Here is a 16,178-nt window from a genome sequence, read left to right as displayed (position 1 = left end):
GGAGCTCGCCGAGCAGCGCTGAGGCCGTCTCCCCCTGGGACTGAGGCTAGCCGATGCCGTTTGTTAATATGACGATTTGTAATCTATATACTTTGTATTTTGGATGCATAAAAATAATTTAGTTTGCCTTGCTGCAATGTAAAGCACAAGGAGCCCCGGAGTATCTTTCTCTCTGTGCGGAGCACCTGGTGCTGGTCCTTGGTGCCGCTCCGAGGTCCATCCACCCCTTCTTATGGTAAGCAGGAGGGTCCCTTCTGTCTTCCTTGTCAATCTGTACAGCCAGGAAGTTCCCTTTCTCAAAATGCCTGCTACTCTCCTTGTTTTGGTCTTGACCTTATTTTACCTTCTCCTTTTATACCAGTGGCACAAGTTTGGCAGCTGGAGTGTGCACAGTTATAACCCGAGGTTTATACTCTTGTCAGGCAGCAATGCCAAAGGGATCATTTCCGCAGTGCAGTGGGACTGGAGCAGACCCGAGGCAGGAGTCCACTCTCTTTGAAGTTCAGTTAATAACTTTAATAGCTTAATTGTGTAATGAGTGGAATGACTTCAGCATATCCACTGTACCACTAGCTGCCCTTCCTAACTACAGTTGTGTGAAAGCGATTTTTGGGGCTTTTTTAGTTTGTTTGGGGTTTTTTATGACCGGCGCGACCCAGCTATTTATAACAACATTACTTCCTCTGGTGGGGAAGCCTAGGTCAATAAATCTGGAGCCGGCATTGCCATCCTATAGGAAGTGTATTACAGTGCGGAGAGCCGCCCGTCACGTGTGGCAGGAGGGAGATGTGCGGCACAAGGTGTCAGAGGCCGCGTGTGCCGGTGTGCACGGCACGGCACAGCCGAGCCTAGCCCGGCACGGCACAGCCCAGCCCGGGGCCGGGGCGGGCAGGCGGAGGCCGCGGCTCTCCCGCGCAGCCGAGCGGAGGCAGCCGAGCGGAGGCAGCGGGGGCGGCTGCGGGCACGGCGCTCCCCCGGCCGCCCCCGGAGGCCGGGGAGCGGCAGGAGCGGTGCCGGTGCAGGTAGGCGGGAGCCTTCAGCAGCGGGGAGAGGGGCGGGGGTGCACCTCGGCCCGGCCTCGCCTTTGGGCGCCGCGGTGAAGGGGCGCCCGGCCCGGGAGGGGCAGCGGCTGCCGCGCTCCGGCCTGGCCGGGGGCGGCGATGCGGGGGCGGATGCAGATGCGGGCGGCTCCCGCCTCGGCCCCTGTGCCATCCGCAGGGCTGCGGCAGCCCGCGGGGCTGGGAGCCGCCGGCAGCGGCTGGCAAGGGCAGAGCGGCGGAGGGAAGGGCCCGGCCCGGCCCGCGGTGACCGCCCCCGCTGTGACCGCCCCGGCTGCCGAGACCCCGGCCCGGGCTGTGGGGGAGCCCACGGGGCTGCGCCTGTGGGAACGGCGCCTCCAGCCCACCGTGGGGACCAGAAAGGGGTTTGGGTTTGTTGGTGTTTGTTTTTTTGTTTTTTTGTTTTTTTTTTTTTTTTTTCAAATTTAGCACTGATATTGACAGGACTATTGCAGCGGCAGAGTAGGGCTTAATTTTAGAAATGCTGGATCAGCTGTGAGATAGGTGAGTGGAAACCACAGCAGACTGTACTCTATCCTGCAGGACAATGGAAGTCTGATAAAACAGGAGCTGAACTTTTTTGGCCTCTGTATGGGCCTGTTCTTAGTGTTACACTGCTGACTCCAAAGTTTTCTTGCGTTCCTGACAGCTGGGGAAATTGAAGGTCTTGAATCATGTCTGAAACAGACTTGTTCTTCTATGTGCAGAGGCTGCTGGAGCAGACTCGATGGGACTGGACATTTGTAAAAATCAACCTTGATGATGATTTTTTTGTTTGAGTTAGCTACAAAGCTATTCTTATGGGAATCAAAAATAAACTCTCTAATAAGGCACTCCTTTATTCACAGCCTAGGCTGTCTTCTCTGTTCTTAATGTCATCTGAAAAAAATATTCCTGGCTAGTTCTTTAGTATTTCATAAAGCATTTATAAAATGTTTGTGAGTCTTTATAAAGCATTCATAAAATGTTGAATTTAGTACCAGATCAAAATGTAAACATGCTGAATACTATGCAGAGTAATGTCTCAAAACACATTTATAAGGTTATCTAATCTTTTCCCCTCATACTGAGCCCAAATGTGAGCCTCTGGGTAATCATGATTCAATTACCTCTTGGTCTTTTTGTTTGGTTCATTATCACTGGTGGTTTGCATTGGGTCTTTTATGGCAAAAGAAAAAGACATAATCCTGCCAAATGACAAGTTAATGCTCTCAGGTGATTTATCTGAATTGCAATTTGTCATGCTCCATTTCCAAGAGTAAACCATGCTAATAGTAATGCATTAGAAAACTGCTGCCTCTCTTGAAAATTCCATTTCTTTCAGAGGCTGGACACAGGCTTGTAGGTGTGGGGGAAAATACTAGCTACAGCAGTAGATAATTTTTCCAGAAGAGTGAATGGTCATGAGAAGCTTTTGGTGCTCCTCTTGAGTCAGGATGTCTTGCACATATGCTGTTGTTGTCAAGTGAGAGAGGAAGAAGTTTTCAGGAAGTGATCCTGTAAGTCCAAATGGACAGAAATTCCACTATTAAATAAGTGTCCTGGCAGCATAACTGTAAATTTAAGAACTTGATCATATTTTTCTTTGAGTTCTGCAGAAAGTGTGCGATAATATGTGAAAGGTCTGAAATTCAGTCTAAAGTGTAAGTGCCTTTCACAGAAGATAAACACCTCTGGGGTCCAGGCTGTTAGTGCAGACTGATCTGCTGCTACTGTATTGATGCTTGCAGGTTTTTCAACGGACAAGACTGCTTTTCTTTTCAGAAATGGAGAATCCTGAAGTGACTGTGAGCAGCTGCAGTGCACAGGATGATGAAAACCTTTGCAGCTACAAACGACACTCATCAGTATCACAGGAGGGGCTTTTGGAAGACCAGCTCAGAAGGAAGTTAAAATTTTTCTTCATGAACCCATGTGAGAAATTTTGGGCCCGGGGCAGAAAGCCTTGGAAACTTGGGATTCAGTTACTCAAAATAGTAATGGTTACAGTTCAGGTGAGTACCTATGGGAGCAGGGATTCAGTTTATGGGGAGTCAGATGAATACGGGTGACATGCTATTCATGTGTGCGGTGCAGAGAAAGGGAAAGGATAGATTGCAAAATTATCTTATTTGCATATTTGTAGCTAAGATCTCAGGTGGCCTAATTTTCTTCTAAAATTATGGACTGAAAAAAAAATAGCCTTCCAGAACAGATGAAAGGAACTGTTTAAGGGCTCAACTTGACCTTTTACTTTACTTTTTTCTTTTTTTTTTTGCCATTTCCCCCCCCAAAGGATGGCATCCCTACACATCTGTTACCCCAATACCCTCCTCACTGTTGTGTTTGAGGGAAGGAGAAGTCGTTTCTGTTTCGATATCACAGTGATAAGAACTGAAATTGGTGTCTTTCTTATTTTTTTTGGTTCGCTTATAACTTGCATATGGCATACAAACTCTTGCATTGAAAATACCTCAGAAATTCTTCCTCTCACCCAGCCTTGCACCACAGATTTCATATAACGCATTCATCTACTGCTCAAAACACAATTGTTTGTCTCAAAGTTCTGTGGTTAAGGCAGAAGAAAGTCTTCACAGAACCTTTCTAAGGCCTCAGATGATCCTTCAGAGTTGCCCATGTGTGATTTCCCTTTATGGTCATGCCAGTGCTATGGCAATACATATATAGAAAATAATGTTTTCTTTCCGTTTGCATGAATGATGGCACAAACAGCAATGAAAGTTCTGCTGTGCATCTGGCAGCATGTTTATGTCCCTTGCTGTTTCGTTTTTAAATGTGTCATTGTTCTCTGATTGTCATCTCTCCCATTTTGCAGCTAAAAGTAAAATTTGATGATGAAAGAATCCAAATAAGGAAGAAACTAATGCTGATTTCGTATTTTCAGAGAAAATCTGCCTTGTGGTAATTCGGTCTGTGCAGTGTTGGTTTGCTGGTGTATTCCTGTGGGCTGAGCTTGCCTACAGAGCATTTCAGTATCTCTGTAACTGAGTTACCCTTATCAAAACCTGCATATCCAGTTTGCACCATGGCCATAAATCTGTAGACTACTGATTCAGACTTATCTCTGACGAGTTTCTTCACAATACACCTGACACCAGATTTGAAACAACAGTCAAGAGAATTGTGAGCTTCCAGAAACAATACATCTTGTACTTTTGGAAACCTTTCCAGTCTGGATGGTAGCTAACAGCTTTGTGCTCACTTTTCATGAATGGTAGCAATATATATTTTTTACCAGCTTCAGGTGTTACCCTGTTACAGGCACAGCTTTGGTGAGTTATTCTCCAAGTGCTTTTCACTGAAACTTGATTGAGAGATGTTTGTTTTCCTGAGTTGTCCTCAATTTCCCTTTTGTGCACTGGACTAAGGACTCCAAAGTGGGGTCTTGTTAAGTCTGGTCCTGCCTTTTTGGCTGAGGAGCATTGATATTCCCCCAGGGCAAGTCAATTGACGCCAGGCCGAACTAACAAAGCATGTGTAACAGTATATAGGGAGCTCGGACCTGAGATGGTATCATTTGCTTTGTAAAAATTCAAGTCCTTGGCCAAGATGCTGTAAACATGTTAAAGACACCTTGTGAAACTCACTGCTTCCCTAAAGTCAAAGACAAGCTTTCATTTCAGCAGCTGTGGAATGGAGCAGCCTGCATGTAATTGCTGTGTCTACCAGTGAGGCAAAAGACTGACTGTTCATAGAACAGGTTCATATGTTAGTCCAGAAGCCAACTTTGTCTTTGAACAGGAAATATATGTCTGTTTCAGCTGGTGGTTTTTGGACTGAGCAACCAAATGGTGGTTGCCTTCAAAGAAGAGAACACTGTTGCATTCAAACATCTGTTCTTGAAAGGATATATGGACAGAATGGATGATACCTATGCTGTATACACACAAACAGATGTCTATGACCAGATATTCTTTGCAATAAACCAGGTAGGAATTGTTGCTGCAATATGTACAATATGTATGATCTTTGCCTGGGTATCCCTTTTTGAATTGAGTTTTTGTGTCAAGACTAAAACATCAACTCAATTAGGTTTTCTATCATTGCTAGAGCGCTATAGTGTGGGAACATCCTTAAAGGTAATCCGTGTACTGGTTCTACACTAAAAGCACTCCTTGGATTTTAGCCAGAATCCTTTGCAAGGAACACATTAGGCTTTCTAGTAAGGATTGTAAGGAGAAAAACATAATAAGCAAAAAGGTATTTAGGTCCAAATTCTGTACTTAGTGTTTTTGTCAAATACCTTAAGATATTTGAGGACTCGGCTTTGTGTGGTTAAGGTTTCACAGTTCTTTAAGTGATGTTTTAAATAAAAGAGATGGGTTATAACCAATCCAAACACTTCTGCTTTGCTTTGTTTCGTTGTTTTGTTTTGCTTTGTTTTGTTTTTTTTCTCAGAGACTAACAGTTTTGTTGCTATTTAAGTTGGTTTGTTTGTTTTGAACTTTAGTACCTCCAGCTGCCCAACATCTCTGTTGGAAATCATGCTTATGAGAAGAGGGGAGCAGAAGACACACCTCTGGCTGTTTGTCAGCAGTTCTACAAGCGAGGAATCATCTGTCCTGGAAACGACACCTTTGATATAGACCCAGAGATTGTGACTGGTGATGAACCTGATCTATTTAATCAGTTCTTTGGGAGGATGGGACCTACATTTTTGATAAATTCTTTTAAAAACTTTACAGTACGGTGTAGTCTTACTATATAATCTGTATTGAATTTACTACTAGCCACAACTGGTAAGAAAAGTTCTGTGTAACTAACCTCTAGCTCTCACCTTCAGTGTCTAACGCCACAAAGAAGTGATGGGCCTTTAGCACTGGTGACCATCTAATACAAGTGTTTGGGGCTAATTTTCAGGAGCGATCCCTGTGAACTCATGATGAGTAACTTGGCTGGCGTTCAAGGAAGCCAGTGTATTTGTCAGTTGGCTTCTCAGATGACTCCTCACTCAAGTGTGCTATCTTGTCTGGTGTAGCCAACAGCTCATAACAGCCTCGGGAGTGGGACAGGCAGATTACGGTTAAAGAGCCTGATAATCCATGAGATATTGTTGTGAGTCCTTATCCATTCCAGACTGCTTGTACATCGAGCCAACGACTTCACTAGACAACACAACGATGGGAAAGCACAATTTGAATTTCACTCTGGATTTCCCCAGGTGAGGAGGAAAGAGCACCTCCTGTGCTGGGGTTTTGGTGCGTTCTCCCTGTGCAGGGCTAAGCTGAAGCTCTGTTGCAGGCTGGTGGCAGTGCAGCTCATGTTCAATCTGAAGGCAATCAACCTCCAGACCGTTCGTCACCACGAGCTCCCCGACTGTTACGATTTCACTCTGCGGGTATGTGGAAGCCTGCCACGTGTTTTCCTGTACAAAACCAGAAAATGACTTGCTGGTTTGCTGCACACAGTCAGCACAGGAGTTTTCTGGAGAGTGTTGAGTACCACGGTGTCAGTGGTGCCTGGATTACTCTGCTATGGCTTAGTGTACCCTGTAAATAACCAGCAGTTGTCACTGTGGGAGGTTAAGCTTTGAGTGCTCCTGATGTGGTCCTGAAGTACTTGCTTGGTTTACAGCCACTTGTGCTCTAATCCACCTGAAGTATAACGGAAGTGTAAATCTCTTCTCTTTAGAGATGCTTCTGGGAGAGGTTGGTTTCAGATCATAGAGGAATGAGAATGAAGTTAAAAAAAATTCACCTAGTAACTGGTTGATAAACACTTTGTGGCAAATACATGGTTCAGCAGATTTGTCTTTCATTTTGACACCATTTATTTGAAGATACTTGAATTAGTTTAAGCTTAGAAAGCTTTGTAACTTCTCCCCTAGGAGAATTATTCTGCATCATTACGCAGGCTTAGCAATGCATTGGGCTACATATGTAATTGTTTAACTTTATAAAGGCATGCATCTTTTTTCCATTTATTGTTTTTTAATACAGATCGTGTTTGATAATAAAGCACACAGTGGAAGAATTAAAATAAGTCTAGACAATGACATAGCAATCAGGGAATGTAAAGACTGGCATGTTTCTGGATCAAGTAAGTGATATAAATGCGTTCGAATTTTCACACTGAAATTTTGTCCACTAGCACAATGTTTGTTAACCTTTTTCTTTATGAAAATGTGAGGCACCATTGACATACAATCTCTAATATGTGCACTCTAAATCTGATTTTCTACGAATTTATTGTTCTTCAACCCCTGATCTGAAAACCTGGGAATCCAGTCACAACATTGCTTTCTGTAGCAGTTCTCAAGGCTTGCACCACTGATAATGTCAAACCAGACTTTTCCAATGCCTCACTGTGCATCCTTCTCTCGCTACTGAACATGCTGCTCATTTCTTAAGGCAGAATTGTGAAATGTTCCAGCACCAGGCAACAGGACACATGATAGTGGTGGAAAGTTGGAGCTGATTTACTTTTATTTCAGGACTTAGCACCAGGAAAGAAAAGGAAGCATTGTTGGTAAAGCTTGCTGGAGTGGCTGGCTAGAAACACTTCTTATTGTTGCTTGAATGCTATTTGCTGCATATTTGGCTATAACTGAGGTGCAGAGGATAGTTAAATTTTTTATATAGTCACTCACAAGAACGAGCCACCTTCACTGGCAGATATTTGGCCCCATCAAAACATCTTTTTTCATTAGCAAAAATAATCTCTTTAGTAGTCAGAAGCTTTCCAGGACTTTTAAATTCCACTATGCAATAGGATGAACCAGGTCCTTCTTTCTACTTTGCCACTCTCTCTGTTGCTATGCCTGCATTAGAGAATGAAGGGCTGGTAGTGGAAAGGGATAAATGGTGGTTTTGTAAAGATCCAGACTGAAATTAATTACTGGGGGCCGGAGGAGGTGTGTGCCGGAGCTCAGCCCCGGGCCCGGCTGGCGGCTGCCGTGCCAGCAGTGCCCAGCAGCTCCCAGAGCCCCTCTCTGCCCTCCTGGGATCCAGGGAAACGTGGGCAGGGGCGGCTGCAGCTGCAAAATAACAACTGCTCTGCACTACATGGCAAAACCAGCTTAAATGGCAGCAGTGTAACGAGGAACTACTGGGTGGCTGTTTCTGAGTAGTGCAGCTCGTGAAGTCAGCTGGAATTTCAGTGGCCCATTTTGTAAAATTGGTGCATGTCCTTGCAAATTTAGCATTTACTTGTTTGTTTTTTGTTTTGTTTTTTTTTTTTCCTCAAACCACCATTCTTTTAGCATTAAAAATCTAATCTTTCTACTGTCTCATCTATTTTCAGACGTATGGCAGGTATAAAAACAAACAAACAAAACAATTTGGTGCAATGTTTAACATAAGAGGATCAAGAATGTCAATTTTAGCAGCGTAAGAGATGGAGAACTCCTGTCTAACTCAATGCTGAACTTGACTAGCTGAGCAATAGTACAAGTTATCTGCACTGCCCTAGGACAGAAAAACTGATTATCAAATACTGATATGACAGAGAAGATTTGTATAATAATGTTCCTAGGATTTAAAAAAAATATTTCTGAACCGCTCTATGACTCCAAAGGCCATTCCAGTTCCTGTAAAATGATTAACTCTCACCTATAATCCTGCAGGGCTGTAAGAGGCACTCACACTTTGGTATATTTTTGATGTGGTATCAACCCTCCTAAATTTATTGAAGTGGTATCTGTAGTGCAGATGCACTTGTGTGTCTCATAAAATATGGCAGATGAACTTTTGTGGGAAAAAATACTATAATTTTTCTTTATTCGGTTGTATAAATATAGTTAACAACAAAACTTGATTTTTACTGCTGTGGTGATCAATAAGAATAAAGGCACTATAAACATGCACATTTTTGTTCTTGCAGTACAGAAGAACACTCACTACATGATGATCTTCGATGCTTTTGTCATATTGACTTGTCTGGCTTCATTGATCCTCTGCACACGATCAGTGATTAAAGGAATTTGGCTCCAAAGGGTGGGTACAGCTCCTTCTTTGGAAAGTTTTGTCTTGTGTAAGACTGATTAACTGTTTTCTTCCCTCCTTTCCCCTAGGAATTTGTAAGCTTTTTCCTGTATTATTATAAGAAAGAAGTATCTTTCAGTGATCAAATGGAATTTGTCAATGGATGGTACATCCTGATTATAGTTAGTGATGTCCTAACTATTGTTGGATCAACTCTAAAGATGGAGATACAAGCTAAGGTAGGAAAACTGTTTCTGTCCAGCCTAGGTTTAAATCTCTCAGAGGACTTTAGGCTAGCTGTACTTGCTTCTGAGTGGCATGACATTTTAAAACTCTATCTTCTCCTCCAGAATTGCAACTCATGAATATTGTTTCTAGTAGCAAGATTTAAAAACTCCAAATATCAATCTGTATTATAGTGCTGAATTATCTTTGCTCCCTGTGACTCTGAGGAATAAAATGTAATTCATTTGTCAAAGTTTGACTGTTAACTTCCTCCCTTCCTCACTTTTATTTGCTCATTTGATGAATTTCTTCAAATTTAGCATTTAACTTTTGGAACTCTGTTTACAATTGTTTAACAGAGTCTCTCTCTTTAAACATCACTTTACTGCTTTCCCAGCTTGTTTTTTCCAGCATGTATGTAAAAGTCAGCCTCAACAGGTTCTGGGCTTTTACTTTCTAAAATAAACTTGATATGGACAAAACTCAAAATATGTAAAACATTATGTTTTACAGAATTAGGAAAAAAAATTATTATAATATGCTACCCTGAAGCACTCTGCTATTCAGATAATATTGGTCTTCACAAAGTCTGTAGCAGACTTTGAAGTGTGACATTGCAACATAGTGAACTTTGGACACTATGATGAGAGGATGGGTCTGAAATCCATTTGCTGACAGCTTGACTATCACAAACACCCTGTACACATTGCCCTGTCTCACCATAGGACCTATAAACTCACTGAGGGTAGAAAGAACCTGTGAAGAAGCTGGTCAAGACAAGAGATATCTCTATTCTGCTTTGGGAAAAGCAAAGAAGAGAACAAGATTGGAATAAGACCTTGCATTTGGGATTTCTGTATCTTATATTATGCATACATTTATTTATATATACCAGAGTATTTTACTAATACTCCTCTCTACAGGTACATTTCAGTCCAGTTTGCAAGCCTTGTGGATCATAATAACAAGATCCTGTTCCATGTTACTGTGTGAAAGTGGTTGAATCAAAAGTTCACATTAAAGTAGCCTAAATTTGTTTCTTGTTAAGGTCTAAATGAATTATGCTGTTAGGAAAGATTAGCCAATATCCATTGACAATATCTATTATTTATGTTTTATTCTTAGGAGAATAGAAACAGAAACGAATGCAAACTTCTTTTCAAATAAGCTGTCACGATCCATGTCAGAGTAGAGCTGCAGTTCAGGAACAGAGTACATGCTAATTTGGATGAAAACAGGCCAGTATCTATAGGTGGAAAAAACAGCAAAATGTCAGTAGATATAAGTTCCAGATAGAATTAATTAGAAGCTAATTAGTCTGTTCCTTGATAGTTTTATATAGCTGATAGCTCCCAACTACATAACAAGATCCTCCTGAGTATTTATCTGAGCAACGCTGACAAGTCATGCTAATTTTTACAAAGAGCTTTTCCTAACTTGTGGAAGAACTTGATTCGCTCTCTGTCATGTTTACACTGTCCATTGGGATACAGGGCAGAGATTCCTAAGATGCTCTGAGGAATCTGTCAATGCAGATCCTGGAAACAGTTGCTGCAAGTCTGGAAGCCGCATAAAAATGTTTGCAGCGCCACTGCAGATCTTGGTGAGCTGGGTACAGAGGAGGTGTCTCTGCTTCTGCCGTGCACCTGCACTCTTGGCCTTGCAAATAAAGCTCATCTTGTTAGAATCTGTTTTACAAAGAGCCATGTGTATAGGCATGAGCAACTCATTAAATGAGTTGCATTTCAAAGTGCCCCTGTTCTTTTGTGGGACCTCTCTCTAATGTATATTGCCTCAAACTAATTTCTAATTAGGAGAGTTTGCCAAAGGAAAAATGTTTCTAAACAAATCTTTGTAATAATGAGAGTCATAATTTAGAATGACAGTTGTTACAATAATTCATTTTTTTCCTTTATTATTTTTTTGCTTCTTCTCTTGCTTTTTTTCAGAGTCTGACAAGTTATGATGTCTGCAGCATACTCTTAGGAATATCTACTATGCTTGTGTGGCTTGGAGTCATTCGCTACCTAGGTTTCTTTCAGAAGTATAATGTAAGGATCTCCTGGGATCTTCATATTGTTGGTATTTATTCTGTTTGTTGCTATAAGAGGACTGGAAGAAGTTTCTGGTTGAATTCTAACTGTTGCCATTGCTTTGTGCAGCTCCTCATCCTAACACTGCGAGCAGCATTACCCAATGTAATGAGGTTCTGCTGTTGTGCTGCTATGATCTACCTGGGCTATTGTTTCTGTGGATGGATTGTACTGGGACCATACCACGTGAAGGTAATATTCTGACCATGAGAAAAGATAACTTGAATAACAGAATGGGAGATTACTACTGCTGTTTTCTAGTTCTCCATGTCAAGGCTTCCCTTAATGTAAAAATAGTGCACCCTCAACATGATGCTGCTCTGTTTGAGGAGTCTGACTTCCATGACTCAATCAGACTTTCCTCAAGTTATGAAAGCTCCAAGTCAGAAGTGGAAGCTGCCGTGACTCCCAATCACATGCAGATATTTTAAGAAATAATTTCCATTTTGCAGAACACGAGTATCAGACTAAAACTTAAGAGACATTATGCTCATCCCTCTTAAAAGAGAAATTTGCTTATCTGAATTGAATGTGCATGCATATAGGAGGTGCCAAACTGTTTGTTCCTCAGATGTTTTACTGTTTGCACCTTGTCATCCCCTGGGTGTAGGAAGAGATTTGAGGCAGCCAGTCATCTCAGTGTGTGTATGTTCTTCATGTTATGTACAGTCTTTGTGTCCAAATAAAGCAGTGACACATCCTCGTCTTCCCTCCTCTAGTTCCGCACCCTGAACATGGTTTCCGAATGCCTTTTTTCATTGATCAATGGAGATGACATGTTTGCCACCTTTGCAAAAATGCAGCAGAAAAGTTACTTGGTTTGGTTATTCAGTAGGATCTACCTCTACTCCTTCATCAGTCTGTTCATCTATATGGTGCTGAGTCTCTTCATTGCACTCATTACAGATACATATGAAACAGTCAAGGTAAGCACAGACTGTTCAACTGGAATAACAGTGCAAGATTGGTGCTATCAAAACTGTCATCTCCCTCAGTATTTTAACTTGCAGTGCATGACAATCTAAAGAATAAATATAATTACTACTTTTAAGGGTGCAAATTGATGACAGGAGGGTTTTTAATCCCTCTCTACTTTGTTTTTCTTAAAAAGTCTGTATTTTTTTCTGCTCCAATGGAAGCTAAATATCTACTAAAAAGCAGTATTTTCACATTAGGCCTTATGAATCTTCGAATTTTAGACTTGAGCAGTATCTTGAAAGTGGTCTGTGGAGAATTTGGGTTATTGTAGATTTTAGCCTTTTTAAAGGTTTAATTAAGTACCAATTTCTAGCACTACCAGCAAGATGGCTTTCCAGAGACAGAACTTCAGAGATTTATATCACAGTGCAAAGACTCACCAAACTCTGGGAGGTACAGGTTAGAGGAGGAAAGTTCTGCATCTCTCTTCTGCTGTTGTAATGGTATGTATCTATATTAAAATTATCTATTAAGGTATACGCAAAAGCAACGTGCTAAAAAATGTCCCTGGTACAATGTTTATGAAAAGTACTTACATTTTGGGGGAAGTTGTGTGTGTGGGAGAAACCCACACAAAAATCCCCAGCTATTTCTAATGAACAGAGAACTTCAGCAAAATATCTACAGCCAACAATTTTGTTAGAAAATGTGAAGGAACTTCCAAATTAAGAATCACTTAATGTGATAAATTATAGAGAAAGTGAGATAATATATACAGTAACTTGAGAACCCCATATGGGTAATGTGTTAGCATTAACATTTCCTGTACCCACTGCAACAGGCAGGACTTAAGAAAACTCCTTCAGTGTCCTCTTATCCACTTTTTAATCACACCTTGTGCAGGTAACAGGCCTGAAACTTGGGGAGAAAATCAGCTTGTCAAGGTTTTAAGACAGCATGCAGTTTAAGATACTACCACAGCACTGGGAAAACATTGCCTAATTTCCATTATGGAGGGAAAATGCTTCAGTTATTTGAAGCTGTGTTTCTTCAGGAATACTGATTGCAGGATATGTGGTTTATATTTAACTTGGCTGGCAGCAAGTCTGAGTCTTCCTTGCTGAAGAGCGTTTTGGTGGGGGAGCTGAAAAATATTTGCCTCTTGATTAAAAAGATCAAAGGTGCAACTCCTTGGTATTGGTCTTTTCTGGTGGGCTGTGTTGTTATACGCCTGATAGAACATGTTTTTGAGAGGGAGAAGATGGGGATGTATTTTGGAGCAGGGAGATGACAGAGCCTGCTGTGAGCCAGCCCCTGTTCTGAGCGAGTGTCTTACTGGAGATAAAAGTGTGGGATGAAGCAGAGCAGGGCATCTTGCTCCTGGGTAAAGGGCATGGGCACATTAATATTTCCTTTTCTGCACACACCTCTCAGTTTAACCAGACAAGAAAGCCAGTAGAAGATGGGTCAGGGTGGGGATGTAATAATTTTCCAACTGACTGTGCAGTGGGGATCAGGAATCTAGGAGAGCAGTCTTGTATTCAGAATGTTTTCTGGTGGTTCATAGCAGTTTCTTGTCAATGGATGTCAAATTGTAAATAGTTCAGTTGCATTTTTAAGGCTCCTTGTACAGTGAAACTATTATTTTGATGCAGGTACCTGACAACTTCCCCCTCCTCTCTTGTACAGGTTGTAGTGGACATATTTAATGGATTGTGGGAGTCTATCATGGAGGCTTTAAAGCAGCACAGATTGCAAGAACTTGACAATGGATCTGGTGGAAAACCTTATTTCTGAAGGCTTAATTTTCTTTTCTCAAAAAACAGTGTAAGCCTGTGGCAGAAGTTTATGCTAAACTTACAGACCTTTTGTTTAGACATTCACTGCTAGTTCAGGGGGTTTGGGGATGGGTTTTAGTAGTTTTATTCCATTTGATTCCTTAGTTACATTGTGCTAGAATGCAAAGGGCATAAACACCTGTCTGTTTTCAGAGACTTGGCTAGATTAAAAGAGTAGAATTTAAATGCAGTAACTTCAACTCTAAGTAGAAGTAGTGCCAGACAACTTCAGCTTTGAACACCAACCTAGCCCTCAGTACTGCAGGCATTATCTGTCTGCGGCTGATCTGGTACTGAAGGAATGAAAGCTCACTAGAGCCCTCAGCATGTTTTGGTTTTTTGTGCTCACAGTAAAAATAAATACTATGAAATTTAGTGTAATTTTTTTCTGGAGTCATTACACTGAGTTGATACACTAACCACCCAAATATAGCTGAAAGCATAAAATAAATATTTCTTTAAACACAAGTACCACTGGATATAAGTGGCAATCTATCCTCAGAGAGGCTGGGATGTGCCAGGCTGAACTGAAGTTTCAGGGATGAGCTGAGTGGAGAAATGTTCTCATGTATCAAGCACTGAGCAGAGTCAGTTACAGTCTTCAGCTTAACAGTGTTTGGATCTTACATTTTTAAAGCGAAAATCAGACAAAAACCCTTTCAAAATACCTATTTTTAAAAATTTAAAATCTTCCTCTGGCACACAAGTCTGTAAAGCTGAAGTCTAAACTGAGTTAAAGACACAGGAGATATGTCTCTGAGAGCCTAATCTCTCCACACTTTAGAAACTGGATGTTTCCTAGCAACCTAATAACCTGCTACTGTCAGTGGCTGGATGAAACATTAGCTCTTACAGAAGTTCAGTTTTGACACCTTAGTTTATATTCTTTGTTGATTGTGATACTATTTAATGGATGCCTTATTTTCTATGGTCTATTCACTCTGGGAGCAGAATAGAAAACTAAAGGGAAGCATATTTTAGAGAACTTGCATTTGTGAGCAGCATTGCTGTAGCTGTGTGTGACAATGTATAATGCTGTAGAGGACACTAAACATGTTCTGTCTGAATGCTTACACATTGTAAATGTGCTACAATAAACACTTACAGCTGCAGTAAGTATCGAGTGTGTCAGAATTCATCTTAAGAGTAAATATGTTGCCAGGTTAATATAGGAGCTTTGGCTTTGAATAATGCTGTGCAATTTCTGGCATGAAACGGAGAGTGGAGTGTGTGAACTTGGATTTCCTGTAGCCCTGCTAGTTCCTGTGGTCCCTGGTGAGGACCTTTTTCCAGCTGATGTATAACAGCATTTCAGAATTTGCCATAGCAACAAATATTCGAGTATTTAACCTTACACTAAAAACACTCCTCGAATTCAGCAAAGGCAAACCTAATACAAGGCATAGGTAGAACGGATTATTCATGGTATCCGAAAGTTTTGTGTACTGAGGTCCTTCTCTTTCAACACTCACCTAAGACTGAAGACTTGAAACTTTTCAAGAAAACAGAAAGCAGTCTTGCCTCAAAAAGCAAATATGAAGTGACCATGTTTTCTCTTGACACAATTAACTCCTTATGGATCTTTGACACCACACAAAATATAATGTGCACATCATTATTGTGTACAGTAGTTTATGTAAGGAACTCTGGCAAGGGTGGCAAGCACTTTAGGATCAATGAAATGCAGAAGGCAGACTTGCATGGCTTTTTCATACAGAGTTAAGAGAAAGCTAAGACTAATAATTCATTTAAAATGCAGTTACATTTTGTCAAGAGCTATGGAATACTTTGCCAATACAATTATAAGGCAAGAAATGGTCTGATTTAATTTAGAAACGGGATAGAATATGTACTTTGTCACCATTAACTTATTAAATTGGCAGCAAGTTTCAACAAAGTTTGACAGAGCTCTAAAGTATCAAATTATTACAGAGTTTTAGAATAGCAGAAAGCATGTTAATAGAAGTCTGCAGAATGAGCATAAGGCATGGAAACTACAACAGGTGGCCACACAGTAGGAAAATACACTGTATATAGAGTCTTTCTATCCTAATACAAGTGGCAAAGTCTTCCACTGAAGATTGGTTTCTATTGCCTGAAGTGAAGCACTGAAAATCCCTGGTA

General features: G+C 41.2%; 1 protein-coding gene across 4 annotated transcripts; it reads left to right on the top strand.

Moving 5' to 3' along the window:
- The first annotated feature begins 101 nt into the window (after nucleotides 1-101).
- On the top strand, nucleotides 102-15,094 carry MCOLN3 (mucolipin TRP cation channel 3). 4 transcript variants are annotated; one of them, XM_084211603.1, is made up of 14 exons: nucleotides 102-235; nucleotides 2,823-3,052; nucleotides 4,820-4,987; nucleotides 5,509-5,662; nucleotides 6,135-6,219; nucleotides 6,300-6,396; nucleotides 6,998-7,097; nucleotides 8,880-8,992; nucleotides 9,070-9,219; nucleotides 11,155-11,256; nucleotides 11,368-11,490; nucleotides 12,018-12,224; nucleotides 12,590-12,719; nucleotides 13,906-15,094. In XM_084211603.1, the coding sequence occupies exons 2-14, from the start codon at nucleotides 2,825-2,827 to the stop codon at nucleotides 13,923-13,925; spliced, it is 1,677 nt and encodes a 558-aa protein (XP_084067729.1). In that variant the 5' UTR covers nucleotides 102-235; nucleotides 2,823-2,824; the 3' UTR covers nucleotides 13,926-15,094. The 4 variants fall into 4 exon arrangements, with proteins under 4 accessions (XP_084067729.1, XP_084067732.1, XP_084067731.1 ...); XM_084211606.1 differs by lacking the exon at nucleotides 102-235 and adding an exon at nucleotides 809-1,022; XM_084211605.1 differs by lacking the exon at nucleotides 102-235 and adding an exon at nucleotides 809-1,022 and having other exon boundaries at nucleotides 2,789-3,052.
- Nucleotides 15,095-16,178: the final 1,084 nt, after the last annotated feature.

The sequence above is a fragment of the Fringilla coelebs genome, assembly GCF_963513975.1.
Source record: "Fringilla coelebs genome assembly, chromosome: 9".
Lineage (NCBI taxonomy): Eukaryota > Metazoa > Chordata > Aves > Passeriformes > Fringillidae > Fringilla > Fringilla coelebs.
Note: the sequence above shows the minus strand (reverse complement) of the source record. Positions and strands in the feature narration are given on the sequence as shown.